The sequence below is a fragment of the Phycomyces blakesleeanus genome (assembly GCF_001638985.1).
Source record: "Phycomyces blakesleeanus NRRL 1555(-) unplaced genomic scaffold PHYBLscaffold_10, whole genome shotgun sequence".
In the NCBI taxonomy this organism is placed as follows: domain Eukaryota; kingdom Fungi; phylum Mucoromycota; class Mucoromycetes; order Mucorales; family Phycomycetaceae; genus Phycomyces; species Phycomyces blakesleeanus.
Window position 1 is genome coordinate 910,238 of NW_017265143.1, and position 25,094 is coordinate 935,331.

The 25,094-nt window shown below is 33.4% G+C and overlaps 4 protein-coding genes across 4 annotated transcripts; 2 read left to right on the forward strand and 2 right to left on the reverse strand.

The window, feature by feature from the left end:
• Positions 1–9,467: 9,467 nt before the first annotated feature.
• On the reverse strand, positions 9,468–10,866 carry PHYBLDRAFT_74782 (hypothetical protein; the record flags this gene model as incomplete). The annotated part of the gene is made up of 4 exons (XM_018443033.1): positions 9,468–9,845; positions 10,011–10,084; positions 10,288–10,599; positions 10,719–10,866. 4 exons carry the CDS (start codon positions 10,864–10,866, stop codon positions 9,468–9,470), a joined length of 912 nt encoding a protein of 303 aa, XP_018291886.1.
• Positions 10,867–12,487: 1,621 nt separating this feature from the next.
• Positions 12,488–14,359, forward strand: PHYBLDRAFT_133605 (Solanesyl pyrophosphate synthase; the record flags this gene model as incomplete). The annotated part of the gene is made up of 3 exons (XM_018429583.1): positions 12,488–13,579; positions 13,835–14,008; positions 14,198–14,359. The coding sequence occupies 3 exons, from the start codon at positions 12,488–12,490 to the stop codon at positions 14,357–14,359; spliced, it is 1,428 nt and encodes a 475-aa protein (XP_018291887.1).
• Positions 14,360–16,351: 1,992 nt separating this feature from the next.
• PHYBLDRAFT_112385 (hypothetical protein) lies at positions 16,352–18,556 on the reverse strand (the record flags this gene model as incomplete). The annotated part of the gene is made up of 7 exons (XM_018428277.1): positions 16,352–16,457; positions 16,546–16,673; positions 16,880–17,050; positions 17,115–17,468; positions 17,603–17,806; positions 18,102–18,298; positions 18,376–18,556. The coding sequence occupies 7 exons, from the start codon at positions 18,554–18,556 to the stop codon at positions 16,352–16,354; spliced, it is 1,341 nt and encodes a 446-aa protein (XP_018291888.1).
• A 4,070-nt stretch (positions 18,557–22,626) lies between these two features.
• PHYBLDRAFT_168277 (hypothetical protein) lies at positions 22,627–24,638 on the forward strand (the record flags this gene model as incomplete). The annotated part of the gene is made up of 6 exons (XM_018435830.1): positions 22,627–22,650; positions 22,744–22,983; positions 23,237–23,327; positions 23,694–24,084; positions 24,275–24,425; positions 24,534–24,638. The coding sequence occupies 6 exons, from the start codon at positions 22,627–22,629 to the stop codon at positions 24,636–24,638; spliced, it is 1,002 nt and encodes a 333-aa protein (XP_018291889.1).
• Positions 24,639–25,094: the final 456 nt, after the last annotated feature.

The following is a 25,094-nucleotide window of genomic DNA, read 5'->3' on the forward strand; positions in this document are numbered from 1 at the left end:
AATTAAGGGAAAGGATGAGAGAGTTAGAGAGAAATGGTAATATGGAGTGTTCTTTCAGTTCCTTAAATTATTACTTAAAATACAACAGAAAGGTTTATTTTGTATAGGAATTCATTTTGATAAAAGATAATATAATAAATGGTTTGATTATATTCTTCTTCTATATATATTAAATGATATACTAGAGTATTATTATTTTTGTATTTCAATGTTAACATTAATTCCTGGTACAAAATAACTTTATATACTGCTGCCTATCTACTTAGTATTAGCTTGTATAAAAAGCATATTTAGACAATTCAATCTAATATTCGATTTTGACCCGAGTTATTTTTTCTTAAAGTATATATTCAAGGCAAGCCCTTGCATAGTTAAATCGTTTTCTCTCTTTCTAATTATATGTGTTGGCATTTGTGTTTAATATTTCGTTTCTTATTTTTATATACAAGAAATAATAATATTTCAAGCCATTTTGATTAAAAGAGAAAGACTCTGGTTGTCTTATTAAGCTTTTGTATAATAAGAAGGATATTCACATGTATCACATCTTGGGATTCAAGTCTCATATTATTACACAACTAATGAAGGTCTATTAAGTGTGAAATTCGTGCCTTATTTCTTTCTTTATGTATACATGTATTTTAGCAAGAAAGTAGATTAGTTAGTCCAAGCTCAATAATGGCTACATAATGAACTTTTTGTTTTTTTGATATCTGAAAATTTATAAATTGAATAAAATCAAAATTAACTAAAATGACATTTTATTAAATAGCTATATATTCTAAGGTAGATCATACTGAAAATAATTTCTATGGTTTTTCTGGAAAAACAATAGCCTTTCTTATAAAAATAAAGGATTGTATTCAAGTTAGGAATATGAGCATCACTAAATATATATATAAAATACCAGCATGAATTGTCCCTCTTAGAAAGGACATATCGCATAGGCCCTAAGCGGAGCAGTTTAATGTCCTACTCAGGACATTTTTCTAGCCAATCACATTCCACAATGGGAATGTGTGGCAAAGAGAAAGAGAGAAAGAGAGAAAAATAAAAGTGGTGGGAAAGCTCTCTTATTTATAGACAATCTTTTGGCGGCCTATCTATGACTGATATCCTTAGCACTCACATGATAGTAAATCAATTCAGTATATAAAATAATTACTATCCTAAAGGTATAAACAAAACAAAGCAAAAAAAGCTATATATTCATGCATTTGGGGTGGAAAACAGGAACCAAGATTATGTCCGGTGTTTAAAATATGCCACCCTCGAGACTTTTATGCATATTTTTGCGTCAAAGAACCCCAAAAACCAGCAAACCATTGCTAAACTAACTTCTAGACGTAATTTTAATATAAGCGGTATTATGTGCATATATGTAGCTACATATGTACGCACTAAAGTAATTTTATTTTTTCTTTAAAAAAAAAAAGTGTGCCAATATGGCATTCTACATCTCAATTAAACATAAAAAATAATGTTAAATAAACCTCAACTAAAGTTATTTGTCAAAGGTCACTTTCATATTGACAAATCATAAAGAAAATTAAATACTAACACTTACTTGTTGACATTTATAATTTTATACAATAAACTTAATCAATAGCTATTCTTTGTATTTCATGAACCCGTTAATTGTACATGTTTTGTAAATTTTTTTACCCCTAAGTATAACACCAGCAGAGAAATTTCTTGTGTAATCCTATTCCCAAAAGGGTGTCAGAGTAGACATGTTCATTTCTTTACCATATATGGATGAACAAATTTTTGCGATAGTTTCTGGTCGAAATAAATCACGGATTTAAAAATGCGTTTTCCAAAATATCAAAAATGGTTCAAAATAAATTCTGTTTCAAATAAATAGTTTTTATTTTTTATTTCAAAGTAGAAAAAATGCCAAGTTATTTTATATAACGGGGGTACTCAGCCAGATTGGTCGATCAAATTTCAAATTCAAAAATCAATATTATTGGGCTAAATTTGTAGAAGCGACAATCGAAATTTGATCGAAAAACGAGCGGCCCTCTGATTGGCTGAATCCTTACTTTTTTATATGCAATACAATACTGTTTTTATATTTCTCCTTAATAAATCATAGAATTTATTGTCAACAAAGTCATATAACACTTCTTTCTCTCCATCTTACATGCCAAAATATAGTACATAGCAACGAACAGTTGATGCCTTAAATAAATCGCGTAAAATCAGTGAATTTATCGTGAAAAAAAAACACTGGTAGAGTCTTTATTAGCAAGTACAGACGAGCTTATTAAAGATATTTTAGAAGTAATCAAAAAGTTAACATAAAGTTGGAGCAGATAACTGCCGTGAAGGAGCTTGAAAAAACCCTTAAAACCAATAAATACATACACATGGTTGACAATGTATTGCCAGATCTTGAGTCAAAGGAAAGAACGCTTGGCTTCTTCGAGAGTCTAAGCGTATATAGGTTCAAAGAATAAATCAGGATGTGCAAAAGCCTATTCTATAAATGCTATAAAAACCTATGAATTTTGTACGAATTTTGTACTTTTGTCTTTTGGTGTCCTCAACTACAAATTGATATCATTGGCCAAAATTCACACAAGAATTTGATCGATCAATCTAGGTGAGTACTCCCATATATATATAATGGAATACAGTAAGAGCTTGATATAGTGATATTTTTTCTTTTTGAAGATTTACATATAATTACCTTATAAAATATTTCCTTAACCTTATGTTTACATATATTGAGAAGAGCATAAATAACATTACTGTATTGATAACACCATGCTAAAGGATTACAGAATCTGCTTATGTGTACAGTGTGGATAATCTTTTGGGACCCACACTTTCAATGTCCGCCATTTAAAAACATCGTTTAATGGTGTAAATATCGATATTGTCATTTTTTCATCTCTTAATATCTCCATGAATATTGGTCTGTGTTTGGTCAAACAAGCACTGGGCATCATGGATCAACTTGTTAAACAGCTTTACTTAATAAAAAAGACACAAATTCTTGATTTTTTTTTTAGGTGCATACCCTGAGGGAACTTTTGGATCAAATATGCCTTTGTGGTGTAAATATCCAGAATCCTATTAGTAAATTGTTTTTTAGAGTAAAAAAATGGGATATCTTGCTCAATATTTGAGTAATCAATGTCAAATAACGTTTAAGTAGTAGATAATAGTACGCTTTACCAGTTTACTTATATATATAAAGTAATTTTGCTTTATGTATTTGGATTTATAGCTGACTTCCTTAATTTGATTTGCCAATTTGATCAAAGTGATATTTCTTATTAATCAACTTTTTATTTCAGCAATAGATTTAACACTATAGCGCACAACATAATGCTATCAATAATTATATCAATAGTGATAGCTATATAGATTGGACTTTCTTATTCTTACTACTATATAAAGCCTTGAATGAAATAAACTATCAACCTTTGTAAATCTTCTAGGTTTCCCTTTTTTTTTAAAAAATAATAATAAAAAAATATTAATTAATTTCTATGTAAAAAAAACTTCTCATTGTAAATTTTTGTGATTAAATAGGATATTATAACCAGAAGCAGCAGATCTTTCAAATGTCCTTTTATAACCACAAAATCGAAAGGATATAAAAAATACTTACTATTATTTTCTAAAGATTACCTTTGGAATCCCCAGTCTCTCTCTCCTTGTAGTGTGCAAGATCTTATGGCAACACATTTTGACAAATTACCAGACGATTATAGAGAGCAGCAATATATATATCTTTTGCTATGTTTGTTCTCTTACAAGACAAAGGCTACCAGGGAAATGCATAATGATAGTTTCAGTAATCAACCATATTATATTAGGTTCAAATATATTGTATAGATAAACAAACCCGACATATATGTTTGCAGATAGAGTTAGTGTTTACGCTTATATAAGTTGTCAAACTGACTTTAGATAAGAGTAATATGCACAATAATGCTTTACAATTCCTATGTTAAAAAGATTCTTCAAGATTTATGAAATTGATCAAAACATGGACACTTTTGGCTATAGTGTTAACATTAATTGATCAGACCGTGTTTGGAATTGAAACAATGATGTTTTGTCTAAGAAAGAATGTGTGTATATGTATGCATACATTTAAAATGTTTGGTAATATATATATATATATATATATATATTAAAAATAAGCTTCTTATCATGTATATCCATATAAGCATCTCATACAAGCATAGTACGCTTATATGTTTTTTAATATGTATGTATATGTATTGTGTTCTTAAATTTCAAAACATCATGTAATTTACGACATAATGTCGAAAATAAGGACTTGTTTTTTGTTTGCTTATTATTTCTCGTTTTATTCCCCTTTAATAAATGCATATTTTGCTTTGCAGTGGTTATCTATTGTTGCATAGAAGTCGAGATCAGTAATTCATTGCATCTGCACATTAATCTTAGCCAATATTTACTCTGTGTACAGCGTAAATGATAGTGAAGACTCCTTAGCCCAATTATGCTATTAACCCACAATATAGTTCGGGAAGATCAATAGAGATAAAGATAGACAATACAATAGAAATAAAAATAATATTAATTTTCTGTCTCTTCTTTTATTTTAAAGTACATTTCTTGTTTCGGGTGTACTTCACAAGTCTTTTTTTCTCTCTTGTTATTGTCATTGTTGATTGAATTGAACAACATACATGTTATTAAGCCATGAGTTCTGCTTGTCTTGTACCTTAATTTGTGCCAATTACTTATGCCCTGGAAATCCACAAGTCTCTTGTAAAGTAGCTGAAAAAAATACTCCTTTGCGTACCTTTCTTCCTATAGAATACCTATCTTCTTTCTTTGATCCAAATGCTTATTTTGATCAATTATCTCTAATTGATTGTACATATACTCCTTTAATTCAATTAAACTTTAACTCACTAACCCATTCACTCCCCCCTCTTTTTTTACATATTTTATTTTATATATATTTATAAACATTTGCATGCTAGAGTAGCTGTTATAGTAGCTATAAGCATATTTCTCTTTGTCATGATTTATGATTATGCTTGTAGTTCTGAAAATAAAGTAGTTTATTTATTCAACAATGGATCTTTGGAAAGAATATCTCAATGTATAATATATATATATATACATGATAGTAGCAAAATAAAGACTATTTAGTGTCTGCCGTTGTCATTGTTGCTGTTGTTGTTTTTACATATACACGTAAACTATATACTAAGCTACATTTACATATTAGCTACTTTTCATGTTCAAAAAGAAAATGTATCAAGCACTCCTAAAACCCAATGCAATGAAAGAAGTCACAGATAATAAATAGAGGTATTAGATCTTATACTTTCATTTATCCCTCCCACACACACATATAGATATATAGATTTATAGATGGACCAATAATCAGGGGATCCCTACAGCTTGTCCAATCTAAATGTTCTAGAGTCAACTCGTCTCTATTTTGATTCTTCCTTTCTCCATGTGTGTACAAAAAAGAAAGAAGTGTGGTATGAAAAAGGTTTGAATACAAGTCAATGCATTCATCTTTCCAAAAATCAATTCAAATCAAATTAAAGCAAATCTAGAGAGGTCTACAGTTGATATATTTGTATCTATAGGCAAAACTAATAAATTATACTGGGTATAAGCTAATATGAATTATTTCTGCTTTAATACTCAAGTTACTTGTATATATATATTCAAGAATAACTGTATGGATAGATAAAATGTATATTATTTTAATATTTTTACTGATACACACCTATACTTATCTTCTTCATATATAGAACCTTTTTTTTGGGGGGAGAGATTTTATTAAGATGTCTTTGTCTAGATCACACACATACACACGTACATATTTTACTTTGTAAACTACACTATACTATACGTAAAAGAAACTATTCCTTATCGTCTATAAGATAGACGATAAACTCTCCCAATAATAATAGAGTCTTTTATGCAATTGAACAGACTAATGGCTACATAAGATCCTTTGTATATCTTATTTGCAATGATTGTCTCTGCATATGCATTCTTAATTAGCTTGGAATTCACTACTTTATTTATTCACTGTGAATATGGAAAGAGATTATTGTTATTATGTTAAAGGTTGAAGTCTAATTGAAAATATTTACTTGTTTTCTAATTAGAAATACCCAAAAATATCCAAATATATGTATGACATTGATATTACTGATTTTGTTTATGTACGCATGGGGTTGTTTGTTTTGAAACTAAATCAATGTACTGCAAGTGCTGGTGTAATTCAGCGTGCCAATGCGTAATGCATAGATAATCTTAATGAATAATGTTATCATTATTATGAAAATCTTCTTTTTTTTTTTAAAAAAAAATTTGTACCAAAAAATAAATAAAAAATAACCGGCAAGAATATTATCAAACTCTGTCTTCTTGTGTATAGATACAAGTATAATATATAGTACTGCTAGGCTTTTATTATCTACTTAGATCTTCTATGAAGTGAAATGATTTAATAAATCAAACACGCAAAAATATAATTTTAAATCTATGTGTATATAAAAATGACTGTAGATATTAAACTGCAAGATGTTGTAATTGTTGCATGTGTTAGTATTGGGCTAAATAGGTAAAACAAGTTTGTGTGGCTATAAACGAATAGCCGATTTTATTTTATTTTTATTTTATTTTGTATAGAAAAAAGATCGGCTTCTTATCGGTCGAATTTCTAGGTTTGAAAACGTTTATGAGATTCAATAATCGATGAACAGAGAAGGAAAAAGAAAACCCAAAAAAAAATATATGATAAAAAAAACTAGCTTGATTTGGCTTCTCTTGATTCTAATTTTCCCAGTTATTATTACTATTATTTTTGTTGGTTGATATTTTTTGTTTGTTTGTTGTGAGATATATGTATTTGTATTTGTATTTGTATATATATATATATATATATTTAAAAATCTACCAACTGAACAGCTATGCTTAATTTTGTACTAATTATAATAAATAAATAAATAAATAAATAAATAAATAAATAAATAAATAAAAGCTAAAATACTAATATTAATAATTAATGATTACTGGTTAATGGCAATGTCAATATCAATTTTATTAAGGTCTCTTCTATACAACCTACCTATATACCTGTGTATTATTTATACTTATGATATTAAAGAAACATACACGCATTTATATATATATGTAAAAAGGGATATGTGAAATCAAGGATCAAAGTTATTCTTGAACCAGATTAGGAATATTCAACCCTGGCTTTGGTATAAAAAATAATAATAGTAGTGTTAGTAGTAATAGCGGCGGTGGTGGTGGTGGTGGTGGTGGTGGTTATCATTATTAGTATGATTACTTTTATGTTTATTTCGGGGCTCGGGTCAGGATAATACCCGCATCTCGCCGCATATAGCACTATAGAAGAATATGCAAGGGGGGCGAGGGTGGGTTGGGATAAACATGATTACCGAATGTCTGGATTTTTTCTTCTTTTTTTTTGGTGGTCCTGTGGGTCGATTACCATGGTTACACACATGACTTATAAGCTGTGTAATAAGCAAAAAAAAATCCGTGGTCACAGTCAGACAGAGATAATTTTAGAAACGTGTGGAACGAATAAAAAAGAAAAGAAAAGAAAGAAAAAGAGCATGCAGTACAGGTATGAACCAACAACTACGGTATACAGCCAACCGAAATATATGTATAGATGTATGTATGAATATTAATATTAGTATATATTCTACTGAATGATAAAAAAAAAGACTTTTTTATTTATTTAGTTGCTATGAGCAACAGACCTTTGCCTGGGTCATTATTAATTATTCTTTCCAGGTTTATGTTCTCGAATTCTATTGTATTCTGACGATAGTTATCCATGTAGTTTTTTATATATATTTATTTTATTCTGGATATAAGGACACAGATGCAGACTCACGCGTACTAGTAGTAGCTTTACGTGTCATCCTTTCCATTCTTCTTATTCTTCTTCTTCCGAGTATCCTGGTTTCAATTCTTGATCTGTAAAAGGAAAAAAAAACAAAGTTTTCTTGCTGGTTTGTCTGACTGTTTGTTGTTATTTCTCGCATTGATAGAGTATATAGTGCTCAAATCACGATTGAATCGTTTTCTTGTCTTTAACCACAAGGGCAATTCAACACTAATATCATGATTAATAATAACAACAACAAAAGGACCAAAGTTTCAGTTAGTTAGTTTGTGTACCCGAAACTTGTGCCCATTTACGAACCCCCCCTTTATTGTTGTTGTTGTTTTTGTATCGTTTTTGTATATTTAATTCTGTCTCTGTGTAAGCTCATGAATATTATTATTATTATTATTATTTGTTTTATCGGTCTGTTTGTTGGGGTTTCTATATTTTTCTCTCTTTCTTTCATGTGGGTCGTGGTTAGCCCAACCAACATTCCTTAGTTTATCATTAAATAGTATACATCTGTTTATTTTTGTATTCTTATTCTCTCAAGTCAAAATATCACATAATTCACATATTCATGTATATTCACTTATAGTATCTGCAAGGACCCATGTTTTCTTCTTCTTCACCTTGGTTTGCTTTAACCTATTGGACTGTGAATGGCTCTATAAAATCTCCCATTTTTTTCAGTTGGTGATAGTTGTATGTAGATATATGCGTATGTTTTTATTTGAGATGTACATGTATGCGTGTATAAAATGTGTAAAAGAAAAAAAAATGTATTTTTCTTTGGTGTGTTGTACGCACGTCGGCCTTTGCTCATGTATATCTAACCTATTTCCGGTCATTTTATTTTTGACACAAGGAATCATTTGTCCATATAAGGATCAAAATGAAATTTCTGCACTATCTTTGGGATTAGAATAATGGTACCTTTTTTTGTACTTTATCCCCTTTATCATGGTCTTGTCCTGTCTTGTTTTAGTTGGGAAGATATATCCAATTGTTTGCGTAAATATATATACTTACTCCTGCAGAACACATTATATATATATATATATATATATTAATAAGAAACCTTTATTTCAACTTTCCTTAGGTTGTATTTTTAATCTTTAAAAATTACTCACTACACACACATATATATATATTATATTTAAGATAAAATAAAAATCGGTTCTCATTCATTTGTGAATATAGGATAATATTTGTTTTATTTATAATAATAATTTAACCGAATAAAGCCCATTCGCGCCTTTGTTGATTATATGGGCGGTGCTGCGTTTCAAAAGGTGAGGCAAAGTGTCACAGTTCTTTTTCTTGCTTTCATTTCCTCCTCCCCCCCTTTCCTCCTTTTGTGTTATGGTGAATGTGTGAATATGTGAATATGTGAATATGTGTGTGTGTGTGTGTGTGTGTGTGTAAATGTGTATATAATATATATATAGATATATTTTGTTTGTTTTTGGGTTTTTTTTGGGTTTCTCTCGCTTTCTATTAGGGCCAATGATGCAATCATTCATTCTTGACAGTGCAAAAAAAAAATTACTTTTTTCCGTAATCAAAAGGCCTCGACTATCTTCTTTGCGGGTTTCACAGAAGTTGCCTTTGCGTCGGCGATTTTCTTTTGCTGGGCATTGTATGTCAAACGGTAAAAGTTGATAAACAAGAAGAGGTAGGATGTCAAAAGAGAGCAGCCAAAGATGGCAGCAGATTCCTTGCCGGCACAGTTACCAAAGTTGGGCAGTATCTGTGCATAGTTGTAGGCATAGTAGGTGTAGGAGCAGGTGTAGACGACAAGGAGATCGATGACAAACTGAGTAATCTGCATACTGGTCAGGTACTTCTTCCACCAGATCTTGGCTCCCGAAGAAGTGCGGAAGTAGTAGTAGTACATCAGTACGTGTACTGTCAGGTTGAGGACGATAGGAACCCAAGACTTTAAAAATCAAAATCAAAATTACATATGTTGTTTATGAGTTACTATTACTCGAGTTTTATGTGTAATATTATATTCACACTCTTATTATTCACGTGTGTATCCTCGGCTTGTGTGTGTGTATTCTGGTTTTGATTATTATTATTATTTGGTTTGTTTACTTACGACAGTTGTTCCCCCAACGATCTGAGAATAGCAAAGAGCCAAGGTCATGCTGTGATGGAAGTAATGCAAGAACTCTGCAAGTCAATTGGTAAGCCAACCGTCCCAAAAAATACATATTTTTCCAACAATCAGATATATATATATATATAACACCCCAATCATAATCCTAATCTTAATCCAAAGTCTAGTTCCAAATCCCTGTTCTTGTCCTTGTTCCCCATGCTTAAGATATAATTGAAATACTATCGAAATTAAAATTTTAAAAAAAAATACATACCCAACTTCTTCTTCTTGGCCACCATAAAGACAGTGTCTGCCAGCTCCCAAAACTTGACAAGATAGTTGAGGTAGTAAATGACATTTAACTCGGTAGTAAGCGAGCTTGGGTCACATAGGGCATAGTAGAGTCCTCTCTTGGAGAGCATGGGAATAAGCTGCTCTACTAACAGAAGTAGCAATGTACCAGACACGGCAGTCAGGAGTAGATTGTGGATTTGGAAGAGGGTTTTGAACTTGAAGGGTGCCGAGTTTCGCATCATGTATTCTCCACCAAAGATAACAGCATAGTATGTCAGGCATGTAATTATGACTATAAATTATTATTATTATTATTATTATTATTATTAATATCAGACACCAAAAGTGTTTTTCTTGATAGTATATTCTAATTTATTCTATTGTAAAGGCCTTCTGTTCTCTGTTTCTCACCTTCAGACAATGTAGAGAATCGTGTAACACCAGGAACAAATGTAAATTCAGATGCTCGACTTCCGGTTGCAAGATAACCCAGCTTGTCAAATATGTCAAAGAAATAGACGCCAAATGGTCTGTCTATGCTAAAGTGTACGAGTGTCATTGCAAGTAAAGATTTGTGCGCTTTGGCAGAGTGAGAAGAAGTGTAAGGGTCAGGTACAAGAAAGCAAGAGAGAGAGAGAGAAGAAGAAAGAAGCGTAAAAGAGAGAATAATTGGCGTCTTATAAATACTAAGATTTTTGCTTTATGCCCTTTTTTTTTTATTCGTTTTATTTTATTTATTATTTTGAAACACTCTGGCGCCGATCCAATATTCTCTACAGAAGCTCTTTGCGCAGAATTACAGTACAATGATCAAATGAAGGAATCTTTTTCCTCCCCTGTCCTGCTCTTCCTTACCCTACCCTGCCCTACCCACCCCCCAAATCCCATCCCACCCCCACCTCTACTACCCCTTCTTTTGATAAAACATATAAACAAACAAATAGTAGAATAAAGAATAATATATATCAATTGTGACAAGACAACAACAACAACAAAGACACAATAGAATAGAATACAATGACTATATATATAAAGGACACACTTCTTTAAATGACTTGTTTTATGTCTTTATATATTGCTATAATGATATTGATAGAAACCACTCGTACAACTCATCCTCCTATACCAACAAATATTTAATTGCTGTAAGTTGGCGCAGACACGCTGGTGGCACTTGGTTCCAGTATTTAAAAACAGAAAGTTTATCAGTAAAATACTCCTCTTAGCTGCTATTTTATCTTGATATACATGTACTAAATGTATAAATGTATAAATATATAGATTTTTAGATTTGTATACAAATATGTATGTCAAGCACTTGATAATAAATCCCTTTATTCCTTTCTTCATTGAGAACAAAAATAAAATAAGCTTATTCTAGATATTCAAAACATATAGTATAATAATAACAATACTATATATAGAAAGAGAAAGACAGAGAAATATTATATGTAAAGAAAATGAATAAAGAGGTAGCCCTGCATATCAAATCAAATACCTAGGAGACAAACAAGCAAAAAGACAAACACAAAACAAAAACAAAAACAAAGACACAAACACAAAACACAAAGCACAAAGCACAAAGCACAAAGCACAAATCTTGTCTCTCTTTGTCTCTGTCTGTCTGTCTGTCTTTTGGACCTCCCCCCAACTTCTCCTGTTTGTTTCTTTCAACATTCGCAAAATCATTAATCTCTAATCTATCTTGCACAAAAATAAAAATAAAAAACAAATAATAAAATTACGCTATTTTACCTCTTAATACAAATGCACATGTACACAATCCCACACACGCACATCTCCACTTACATATAATTGTCAATAATAAATAAATACATACATACATACTACATAAATGATAGTAAGTATTTTTTTTTTATTTCTACTACCAAAGAAGTACCTCAAGGGGTGACTGCTTGGAATGAGAACTCAGTTGCGTCAACTAGTAATTTTTTTTAAAAAAAATAATTTTCATTCACAGAGTATAGTATGATAGGGTGATTGGATGAGAGGGGAGGGCGGAGGGAAGGGGGGTGAGTGAGTGAGTGAGTGATTGTGTGTGTGAGTGTGTGTGTGTGCGCGCGTGTGTGTGTGTGTATCGGTGACTGTAAGGAGAACAAACCTAGTCAAACAAAAGCCAAAAAAAAAAGAAAGAAACAAAAAAAAATAGAAGGAAAAGAATGTTATCTGTTTTGCGAGTTCAAGCTGTCAGAGGACCCGCTGTCCAGGCATTCTGTCAGGCATCCCGTACATCCCGTGGATCCTTGCACACCGCACGCCCTGCATTCAACACAACAAAAGAAATCTCGCCGCTTGGAAAACTTGCCCAGGGCATCAATGCCATTCGTTCAACAGTATTGACTTCTTCCCTCAAACAGGCTCTTAAATCCCCACAAAAGCCAGTTCCATTCACTGGTGAGGCCGCAACATGGAATCAGGCGATCCGTGAAGCACAGAGTCTAGTAGAAACTGAAACCGAACGAATGATCGACCCTGCTCAATTGGTAGGACGTGATTTGTGGGAGCTCAAGGGCAACATTGGCAAGCTACTCGGTAGTGGCCATCCGTTTTTGGACACTGTTGCCAAGCACTACTTTAGTGGCGAGGGTAAATACGTTCGACCCCTGCTGGTTCTTTTGGTTGCCCAGGCAACAAGCATTGCCCCAAAGCAACCCGAGTGGGTTCATTCTCAGGACTACCAGTCAATCGACACTCCTATTTCGCACAACCTCGAAAACATCACATCAAAGGACACTTTTGACCGGGGTATCCACTACACCCCGTCCATGACCAACCAGGGCTGCTCTATCCTTCCAACCCAGCGACGTCTGGCCGAGATTTCTGAGATGATCCACACTGCCTCTTTGCTCCACGACGACGTAATCGATGCGTCTGAAACACGTCGAAACTTGCCCTCAGCCAACGCCAGCTTTGGAAACAAGATGGCAGTTCTTGGTGGCGACTTTTTGCTCGCACGCGCATCCATTGCCCTGGCCCGCCTTCGCAACGCAGAGTGCACTGAATTGATGGCAACCTGTATTGCCAACCTTGTCGAAGGAGAGTTCATGCAACTCAAGAACACCCAGGATGGAAAGACTGCTGGTGAAAAAGGAAAGCGCAACACGTTTGATTATTACATGGAAAAGACATACATGAAAACCGGCAGTCTGATTGCCCAGAGTTGCAAGGCGTCTGCTGTTCTTGGTGGGAGTACCCATGAAGTGTCTGATATTGTATACAATTTTGGACGCCATCTTGGACTTGCCTTCCAGGTAAGATTAGCTATCCTTACTACTATTGCCATTACCACTATCATCAGAATAACCATTCAATCAAATAATCATTCAATGCATTGGTTTAATCCCTTGATTCCTTAATCCCTTTCTTTGATTTCTTGATTTCTTGATTCCTTGATTAATTAAGGATTTAATCAATCAAACAGTCAAAGCAAGCAAGCAGTCAATCAATTAATTAAATTAATTAATGTAAAGGCTTTGTTAAACTTAATTCTATGTTTTTTTTTGTAGTTGATAGATGACATGCTTGACTTTACTGTCTCTGCAGCAGACCTTGGCAAGCCAGCCGGTGCCGATCTGAAACTCGGTTTGGCTACTGCCCCTGTTTTGTTCGCCTGGGAAGAGTTTCCAGCCCTTGAACCTCTCATCAAGCGCAAGTTTTCAGAAGAGGGCGATGAAGAGCAGGTAAATCGATATTCTTCTTATTTTCTTCTTAGAATATAAGACTCTTTGGCCAATGTGCAATTGTGTATACATATATATACATACATGTACATGCGCATGCACATATAATTGAATTTTCTGACACCTAATCTTGTTGTTTTTTTTAATTACACTTTTGGTTACATAAATCATAATAATAACAAATAACAGGCAAGACTCTATGTTTATCAGAGCGACGGGTTAAAAAAGACCTTAGGATTGGCAGAAAAGCATTGTCAGTTGGCCATTGATTCACTCAACCAGCTCCCTCCTTCTGATGCTCGTTCGGCCTTGATCCAATTGACCCAGAAACTGTTGACAAGACGTTCCTAATCATATATATATTTTCGAAGAGTTACTTATAGGCTTTCTTTTTTTTCGGGGGTGGAAGGGGGAGGACTCTAGTAAAATTATATTTCAAAAAAAAACACCCTTTTCTTCATTCAAGTAGTAGACAAGAAACAAGACTATATACATTAGTTCATACACGCATATATATATTTCATAGATATTCTTTACAACCTCTTGATTCTTATTTCATTTCTAAAGATATATTCATTTCTCTTCTCTCACTTTATATAACAAATACAAATAAATGAAAGTTATTGTTATTAAATGTAATTTTTTTTTTAAAAAAAAAGATATAATAATAAAGGAATTCTTAAAGTTTTCTGGTCTTTTACTTTTACATTTACACACACACACACACACACACACACACAGGTCCATAATAATGAATATATGAAAGAGGAAGAAGAGGAACAAGATAGGTATATCTATATCTGAGAGTAAGGAAGCGTGTGAGTGTAAGTGTGAGGGTGTGTGTACGTATAATATATATATATATATATATTAATATATAAAGCATATTGAAGGGAGGATTAACAAACAAAATAAAAGAACAAAAAAGATAAAAGTAAAAGAGGATATAAGGAAGGGTTAGGAATAATAATAAGAAAGTAACTAGATGTGGTGAGTAATAATAATAATAATAATAATAATAATAATAATAATAATGATAATAGAAATAATGATAATAGAAATAATAATAATAATAATGAGAGAAAGAGAAAGACAAGTAAATCTCATTCACCATCCTTATCCTGATACTTCTTTTCTTTAAAGCCTAATTTTTTTATATATCTTTATCCCTATTTCTATATATCCATATTTATATATCTACCTCTTACTTTCTCTCTTTCTTCTTCTTTCCCTTTAATACTTCTTCATTTATATTAAAAAGAGATAAAGAAAAATTAAGAAAAGAAAAAGAAAAAGAAAATAGATAATAAAAAGAAAAAGAAAGAAACACACTCCTCGCATCATTTCATGTTACGGGTAAAGATTTTTTGTTGTTGCTGTTGATGTCTATTGTACGCGAGGGTTGTCCATAACCATACTCTCAGGTTCAGCAGAAGTGGTGGTAGCATTCGTAATTGCATTGGCAGAAGTGCCAGGAGCTTGGTTCAGGACATCATCCAAGCTCACATGGCGAGACAATTCATTGAATACCTACAAGACATAAAATAAATAAATAAATAAATAAAATAGCATGGGATGAAGAAGAAATATCAATAATGCCAGAGATCAAAGGTTAGAGATCAGAGATCAAGAGTCTCTAATTATTCTTCACCTTCTAGTAAATCAACAGTTCTACCCAATATAAACCCTAATACTATAACAAAACAACAATGGAGACTTACAGTTTCATCCACAGGAATAATTGATTTACGTCTAAATTGTTGGTATTGGGCAGGAGGATGATCGAATTGTTGCTATGGAAACAAATGGGTTTGGATTAGATGATTATATATATATATATATATATATATAACCATAGCAACACACCAACACCAACCAAATATATATATATATATATATAAAGAAATTACCATGTCTGGATGAATCTCATCAGTGTGCTCAGCAGCATTGTCTGATTCAGCATCAGTATCTTCGTCTGTTGTATTGTCCTCTACTTCATCTAAATCCATTCCTTCATCTGATTCTAGAGCAGATAATAATATTGACATTAATTATACTAATAATTGGTATAGCACAGAATAACATAGCAACAAGTTCTTCTTCCGTTTTTACGTCTTTATATATATGTATTCATTATCTTACCGAGTTTGGCTGGGAATGACCATTCCTGGGGAACAGTTGGACCACAATTTGTGTCGACAATGATTGGTCCCATTACCTTTTGTTGCAATGCCTTCCAGTTTTCTTCTCTTTCCTTTTGTCTCTTGCGCTCCCTAATAAAAAGAAATCAAAATAAAACAGGCGTTAATTAGAACAGACAATATGTTAAATATAATATCAAGCTTACAACTGGCGCTGCTGTTTGTAATGGTTAGCACACTCATCAAACAAGACCGGGTTGATATCCATGCATAGTTTCAGTGCAGTATAAACCAAACCAAGGATTGTCCTTTTATATATTAAATAAAAAGGTTATTATAATTGTACGTGACTGTACTATTTATTATTATTATTATTATTATTATCCTTCAACTTACTTATTCCAGTGAGATTTTGATGTCTTGTAAAGAGCGGGGAAGACAATTGGCATAATCACATTGATATTCTCGGCCATTAGGCTGATCACATAATCGTTATTCCAGTAATACAGAGCACGTTCAGCCACCTATAGTAATAATAATAATAACAAAACAAAACAAAGAGAAAACCCAGAGTCCGAAAAGCCAAAACCAGATAAAAGAATGAGATAAATAGTCCCCCTCTTTTGATTACTACTACTACTACTCTTCATTTATTATTATATATATATACATATATACTTTTATACAGAAAAGAAGAAATAGTTTGAAGTCTCCTTAAAATAAAACTTACCTGGAAATGGGAACTGGAGACACACTGACCCAGTTTTGTGAATAGGGGTACCGAAATGCGTTGGAATTCATAGGCGTCAATAACATCCAATATCTCCTCAATCTCATTAAGGAACATAACCTCCTTGGGACTGTTGACCTTTGGCCAGTAACGGAACAAGCCAGTAATGACCTTTTCAAAAAAAAACATCGACAATTAAACATTTAGCCCGGCTGATATAATCTTTTTTTTTTACCTCTTGAGTCAATGCAGGATCTTTTTCCAAAAACTGAACAACACAATATGCAAGTTGAGGATGGTAGAGTACCAAGGATTTAACCTTATGGAGGGGGATGAGCGCTTTTGTGAGGAACATCTTGTGCTCTTCCTTTAGTGGTAACGCAAATCCGTTGATAATACTACCCAGGATTTCCAATAGCTCAGCAATACCGTTGTGGCGCTCGGTTTCATAAATGAACTGGAAAAAGATGTTGTTTATCGACCGACGAATAAAAGCTCGGAGGTTGAGGAATTTGCCGTAGATTCGATGTAAGGTTGTCTTTAAGAAATCACGTTCACGAGGATCTTCACTATCAAACAACTCCAAAAGCTATAATAGAAAATACGTATATATATATATATTCATTAATTAATTAATTTAATGATTTGATTTGATTTGATTTGATTTAATCTAATAAAGAAATATATAATTATAGATATAGATATTATAAAAAAAACACTTACTTGGTGAATGAATTTGTGATCAATGTGCTTCTTTGCGTAATTGATATTAAATTCAGGAGACTCTAGGAACCTCAAGAAGAACTCGTACACGATCTGAAGATGTGGCCAGGCAAGTTCCAATACAGGTTCATCTTCTTCGGGATCAAAAGCATCTCCGACTGGATTGACTTGGGGAGGGATGGGACGGAAGAGATTAATGACAAACTAATGAAATAAATAGATAGATAATAAGCAAAGATGTTTACAAACCATCACCCAAACCCCACCAAACACACACACACATTCAATAGTTAACACAGGTATGTGTGTATACACAGTATCTCTTTCTTTCTTTCTTTCTTTCTTTTTTGAAACAACATTCGATCAAACTATCGTTATAAAGTCCTTATAGTCTCTCTCTCTCTTGTTGTTATTTTAGAAAGAAAGATATTGATTGTGTGTGTGTGTATCCATATAAAGTTTCCTCTTTTCTTTCCCTTTTTTCTCTCTGATTTATTACCATGGTTACGATCTCTGGGTAGACTGCCTCATTCAATACACCTCGTGTCATGTTGATGTGCTCAAGAATTTCTTGGAGCGTGTGGCGCTTAATTTCCTTTTCCCGAAGCTCAGCCGACGCATCGCTGAAATCAAACACTACTTGACACTGGCGTAGTTTTTGGATAAAGAGTTCCTGACGCATATGAGGAGGAACCTCTATAATAATGATAAGTATTAAGACGATTAAAAGCTTGTAAATATATATATATTTGGTGGGGGAGGGGTTTTCTTACCGTGAAATCCGGGAGTTCTTTCTAATTGGACTTTTTCAGTGACATAGAAGCGAGAGGATTTCTGACGTCTGGGAGCCTTGCTGATAGGGATCTGATCTTTGGGAGCGTTCTTAAGTCTATTGAGAGGACTAGTCTTGGGAATGTCACGCTCAGCGCCTGTCTTTTGGTGAGGGTTGTGCATGAATGAAACAGCGTGGGGGCTGTTGCGGGGGATCTTCTGCTGAGTTTATAACACAAATCCAAAGAGGTAAATAAGGTAAATACGGTAGGATAGGTTATTTAAGTATTTTGTGTGAGCAAAGAAAGAAAGAAGTAAAGAAGAGAAGAGAAGAAAAGAAAAAGAATGCGGTTAATACGAATAAGTAACAGAGTATATATATATATATATACATCTACGCATATTTTCCTAGGTGATTTGATCCAACTAATTTATCTATCTATATTTCTCTCTTTCTCTCTTTCTCTCTCTCTTTCTCTATTTGACTCGATTTTGATATGATATGATATGATTTGATATGATATGATATGATTTGATTTTTTTAAATAAAATAAAATAAAATAAAATATTGATGATAATTTTGATTTCATTTTTTTTTTATTACCGTATCAGCGTTTTCTTCTGCATTGACGACTATGATGGAGGGAGCTGGACTGGAGGCCAGTGTAGGAGCTGCGCTGCTACTGGTAACTGAGGGTTGGGTGGTATCGATGGGGGAGGGGATGGCGACTGGAGATGGTATGGGAATGGTTTGCTGTGGCTCCGGTTGGACGTGACCGTTTACTGGCCCGGCAGGTTTATCGTTTGAAGGTGTTTTTGTCCTCGAGAGCTATTATTTGGTAAAGAATGAATGAAGATACAATAATTCAAAGTGAAGGATAAATAATAATAATAATAATAATAATGTCAAGCTGTATATTGATATTGCTATTATAACAGTGTTAGTATTGGTATTGGTGTGTAAATATAATAAAAAGGATACGACTCCTTTCCAGCCTTTCATCATTGGAATCTAAAGAGTATATATAAAAAAAATAAAGAGAGTGAGAGAGTAGGAACTACAGGATGAACGAGGTAATAAATAGACATATTAGTATTTTTTCAAAAACAAAAAAAAAACAAAAAGTTAGTGCAAGTTTGAGATGAAGTCTTTTTTGTATTCAAAAAGTTCTCTTACACAAAGAAGAAGAAGGAGGAGAAAGAAAGATGGTGTGATGAAATGAGGATTGGACTGAATGAAGTTTAAAAAAAAATAATAAGAAAAAAGAATAAGAATAAGAATAGCTTGTTATTTCGGACTTTCTTTTTTTTTTTGGCTTCTCTTGGTCGTCTAATCAAAGAAAAGGAAACAAAGAAAAGGTACAAAGAAAATGAAGAAGATATCTATGTATTTTATGTATCTATGTATTATAAAGATCAAGATAAAGAAGAGAATATGGTAGGAAAACTAACAAGAGTGTGCTTAGAGAAGGATAGGATACGGTAAGCCGAGAAGGAAAGACTAAGAGAGAGAGAGAGAAGAGAGAGAAGAGAGAGAGAAATAAAGATATATAAAAGTAAGACCGACAATTAAGGGGGGGAATGAAGCCAGTCTGTGTTTTTTTTTTTCATTTCGTTGTTCTACAGTACAAAATTTATTTAAATACGTTTTTTTTATATATAAAAATTACAAGAACATAGCATGGCATAGCATATTTTATATATAATTTATGTTATTTTATTTTGGCGGGCAAACTGGCGGAATAGACTTTGGTGCAGGCGTGTGCAGTACAGTACAGTTGAGTAGAGTTGCGACATTTGAGCAAAAAGTGCTATTTCCACTGTAGGCATTAAGCCAAATACAGACAGAGAATATTTCACCACACTTTTTTTCCGAGTTTCTGTGTCCATATAAGGCCATACACTACTTGTCCTAATATAATGCATAGCTAGGTGACCAAGTTCATATTCGTATTTAACTTTGATTTTATTCAATACATCTTCCCTATAACCATATCGTTAGTCTAACAAATAAAAACAACTATCAATGATTGGGTAAAATTAAAGTGGAAAGTTCAAGTATTTTTTATTCCACTTTTCTTTTAGGAAATGTGAAACAGACAATTCTTTTTTAGGCAATCAATTTGCATTTTTTTTAAAGAAATAGATTGATTACTCTAGGCTCATAAAAATAATGATGATGATGATGAGTCGAATTGAAATTACATATGAATTATTTTTCACACCAGCTTAGAAGCTATTTCGTTAAATAAAGACTGCAGTAAAAGAAAAGATGATGATAAATTGCATGTGCTGTAGCATAGGTATTGTAATGATATGTCATGATACTGAATATCATGGTGTTGGTATAGACTCAATGAAAAGTTGGGTGATGAGAGGGGGGGTTAATATTCTACTAATATAATGTCGAAAGTTAAAGTCCAAAGAAATCAACTTTTACACAATTCTCAACACAAAACTATAAGCAAATATAGAAACCAATACATATTACGCACATTATTGATACCTTTTACTATCATCACCTTTATCAATGTCATCGTTAATACTTTCTTTTTTTTTAGAGCAAAAAATAAATAAACAGTATAACCAATATTGTAGTCTTTGGAGCAACTAAAATGACATCCATACTTATACATGATTTGAATATATTTCAAGGCCATTAAAAATCCAGCAAATAGATTATTAGATCCATTTCAACAAAGCAAGAAAAAAAATTCTCTCGCTCACTCTCTTTTGAATTCAATCAAGATCATCACCATCATGTCCACAATGCAAACAAATAACTCTCATGAACCTCTTAGCAGACTATCAGACTGGGACAAAGGCCAAATTATCGGACTTCATCTTGCAGGACTGGTTGGGGCTGACATTTCAGCTAGAGTTAACATTCCAACAAGAACTGTTAATCGTTTGCTGGCGATGTATGAAACAACAGGATCAGTTGATCAAAATAGCTCTCCCGGAAGATCTAAGAGGGTCACCCCCAGATAAGAACGCTATCTTCAGTCAAATGTCAGAAAGGGTCGGAAACAAACTTTGGCAGATAAGTCTCGTAGTCGTAATGCCGAGAAAGGCGTATATACCAGTAAGCAGACGGTCGGCAGAGTTTTGCACAACATAGACATACACTACTGTCCCGTCAGGCAAAAGCCTTTGCTTAACAAAAATCATATCGAGAAACGACGACAATGGTTTGGCCATGTAAAAGACTGGACTGCAGAACGTTGGAAATCGGTTATCTGGAGCGACGAGGCAAGCTTTGGGATTTACAAGGAAGGTGACGGCTGCCATTTCTGGGTCTAAGACTCCGAACCAATTAATCCAGAGTGGTTTGAACCAAGAGATCAAGAAGGCGGAGGATCATTCATGGTCTGGGGGTGCATTTGGTCCGGAGGGAAAGGGCCACTTATTTTCCTAGATGGTAGCATGAATGGTCCCCAGTATATCGAGACTCTCGAGAAGCACCTTATGCCCTTTTTGAACAGTCTCCCTGCCGCAGAAAATAGTCACTATATCCTTCAAGAGGACAACAACCCAGCCCACAAGTCAAAGGTGGTAAACGCATACAAGGAGCGTGTTGGGTTGCATGTTATGGAATGGCCTCCAAATAGTCCCGACTTGAACCCTATTAAGAACATTTGGGCCCACATAAAGGATCGTGTATACACCCACAAATATCAGCTTAAAGATCTAGATGAGCTAAAGGGGTTGGTTCAGAAAGAATGGGATGCAATTGACACAAACATTTGCCAGACCTACTGCTCGAACATGGAGGACCGTCTAGCTGCTTTAAAAAGCAGGGACTTTAAGCATATTCCTTATTAAAAGATATTGTATATTCTTGTTATCATAAACACTGTCCATTTTACTAAAGTATTTTGTAAGAATTAGAACTCTATAAGGCTTGCATGTGTTTTATTGAGCGTTTAAAGATAAAGAAGTATATCACTATGGAAGCGGGGTTTACAAATGCTTCGAGATACATCCAAACTCTATATTGTAAACCAAAACTTAAAGCTTATCACAAATATACACATTCCAATTTTAGAAGATAGAAAGAAAGAGATCTGGAAAGTGTGTGTGAGCGTGCGTGAGAGAGAGAGATTGTGCGTGTGTGATATTTGTCTTGTAACTCGCGTTAAATAGGAGAAAGAAAATATATATACACATATATATATAAGAATAACATATTTCTCATACTTGTCTTTGTCTTTGTCCTTGTCCTTGTCCTTGTGTTTTGTATTCGTTAAAGAATGATATCCAGGCTTCTCAAACCTGTGAGCTTAAAAATTGATATCAAATATATAAATACATTATGAACTATATATTTTATATATAAAAATCTTATGTATTGCATTGAATTTGTTTAGTTGGCTGTAGTTGGAGGAGTAGCACTCGACATCACTGGCACAATTCAAGCTAGTGGTTCTCGTTCTCGTTCCGTTCTCCACACCTCCACACCCGGCAAGGTTAAGCAGAGCCTGGGTGGTGTGGGACGTAATGTGTGCGAGGCTTCAATGAGAACGGGTGTTCCTAGTTTTATGGTATCAATGACAGGCCAAGATTTAGCAGGAGCTACCATTAGAGAAGGGATGCATCTTCTTGGGATGGTGAGATTTCGTTTCATCCTTCCTCTTCCTATTTATTTTTGCTTTTTTTTATAAAAATAAAACAAAAGAAGCTTATTTATTGAATTATTGATTTTGCTAATCTTCATCATCTTCATCTTTAAGGACACACAATATATTAGTACTTCTTCAACGAGTTCAACTGCTGTAGGTATCAAGATATAGACTATATAGATGAACAGATTGTTTTGATCAATCTCTATATTTCTACTATTTTTATTATTATTATTTGTAGGTCTACAATGCATTACATACTGGGGATGGCCAACTAGTTGCTGCTGTGGCAGACATGGATATCTTTGACAGTCTCGAATCATCTACTGCAAGTAAACCATTTTTCTTTAAAGAAATATATATATAAAGAAGAAGAAGAAAATAGTGGCTAAAAATTAAATAAATTAATAATATATGTATGTATGTATGTATGTATCTAAGTATATTATATATATTAACTGTAAAAGAAAAAAAAAATACACCTCATTTTTTGTCATTTTATTAGGTCAGGGCCAGTTTGGAAGAGATCCAGCCAGGACTGGTTTGTATGGATGGCAATATTAGCTCAGATCTTATGCGTACCATCGCCCTTTACTGCAAGCAATCAAGTACACCTGGTAAGAGAAAGAATAAAATGAGGGGAGTTTTGCCCTTTAACAAATAAATCGATATATGAAAAATATTGACACATATTTTAGTATTCTTTGAACCAACATCTGTACCTAAATCACTCAAGGTATTTGAGCACGAGGATGTTCTCTCTTCTGGAGTAGTCAACTATGTATCTCCAAATCAATATGAATTGGAGGCCATGGTGGAAACAGCACGCAGACAACGTCCTGCGGTTAATCACAGTAAGATCAACATCGGAAATATAGTGACAGCGACAATGACGACCCCTGATATCGTGGAGAAGGTGCTACCGATGGCACACTATCTGTCGCAATTTGTACCGAACATCGTCACGAAGCTGGGCGAATACGGCTGTCTTTTGGTCAGCAATAATAAATCACATGTCCACACTCAATACTTTCCACCAGAGATCATTGACCCCACTGCGATCAAGAGTGTGACAGGAGCAGGAGATTGGTAATATAATAGTCAAAACTCCGTTGAAGAACAACCCAAAAAGACAGAAAAGCGGTTCTTCGATATAACTGCTATACTCTATTCTATTCTTTTCTACCATAATATAATCATATTATTTGATATTGGTATTGGTAGGGGTAATTTTATAGATATATGTATAGTAGCTAACCATAGCCTTTGCTTTCTGTAGTTTTGTCGGCACTTTACTTGCCAACCTATTGATATTGGACAAACCAAGTCCTACTAGATGGGCAGAAATGATACAACAGTCACAAAAGTCATCTATACTAACTCTTCAGTCGGATTTGGCTGTGAGTGTAGCAATCAGTCAAGAACTGTTGGTAAAGACTACTCTATCTTGATCAGCTTGTAAGAAAGAAATGCTTTTATAAAAATTTCATATTTATGTATTAATAAAAAAACATCCTCTCCAATTTAATTGAGCACAGGATATCTTTCTATTGGTTCTTGTGTTTGCGTTTACTTTTGCATCTGTAATTGCGGTTGTGCGTGTATTACAGGATCTAAACCCAAACACTAAAGATTCAAATTAGGATCTCCCTCGTACAAATACAAAGCGTTCTCTGGACATTGTTGCTGACAGTGGATGGCTTTAGTGTATCTTTTAAAAGGCGTCTTCTATAAATATTTTAGAGGGGCTTTATTAGCTACTTTTTCCTTTTGGCTATTACTTCAACACATACCGTCTTCATAATGTTAGCAATACCTGACTCCAACCTTTCGTGTAGTTTGGGTAGAGTGTTATTTATGGGTTCAATATGTTTCAGCTCGGCCCACTCGCTCACTTAACTTCTTTATGAGGAGTTCCCTTCATTGGACAAATCAATTATATTATTTTCCGTAAGACTATAAAGAAGATAAGATTAGCAACACAAGACGCAAAATGTAGTCAGACATGCAAAATAACAAATATTAATAAAAACATTTGTGAGATTTGGCGGTCCTTAATGCTGCGGGTCTTTTGCTAGTGCAAACGATTGTCAATTCAA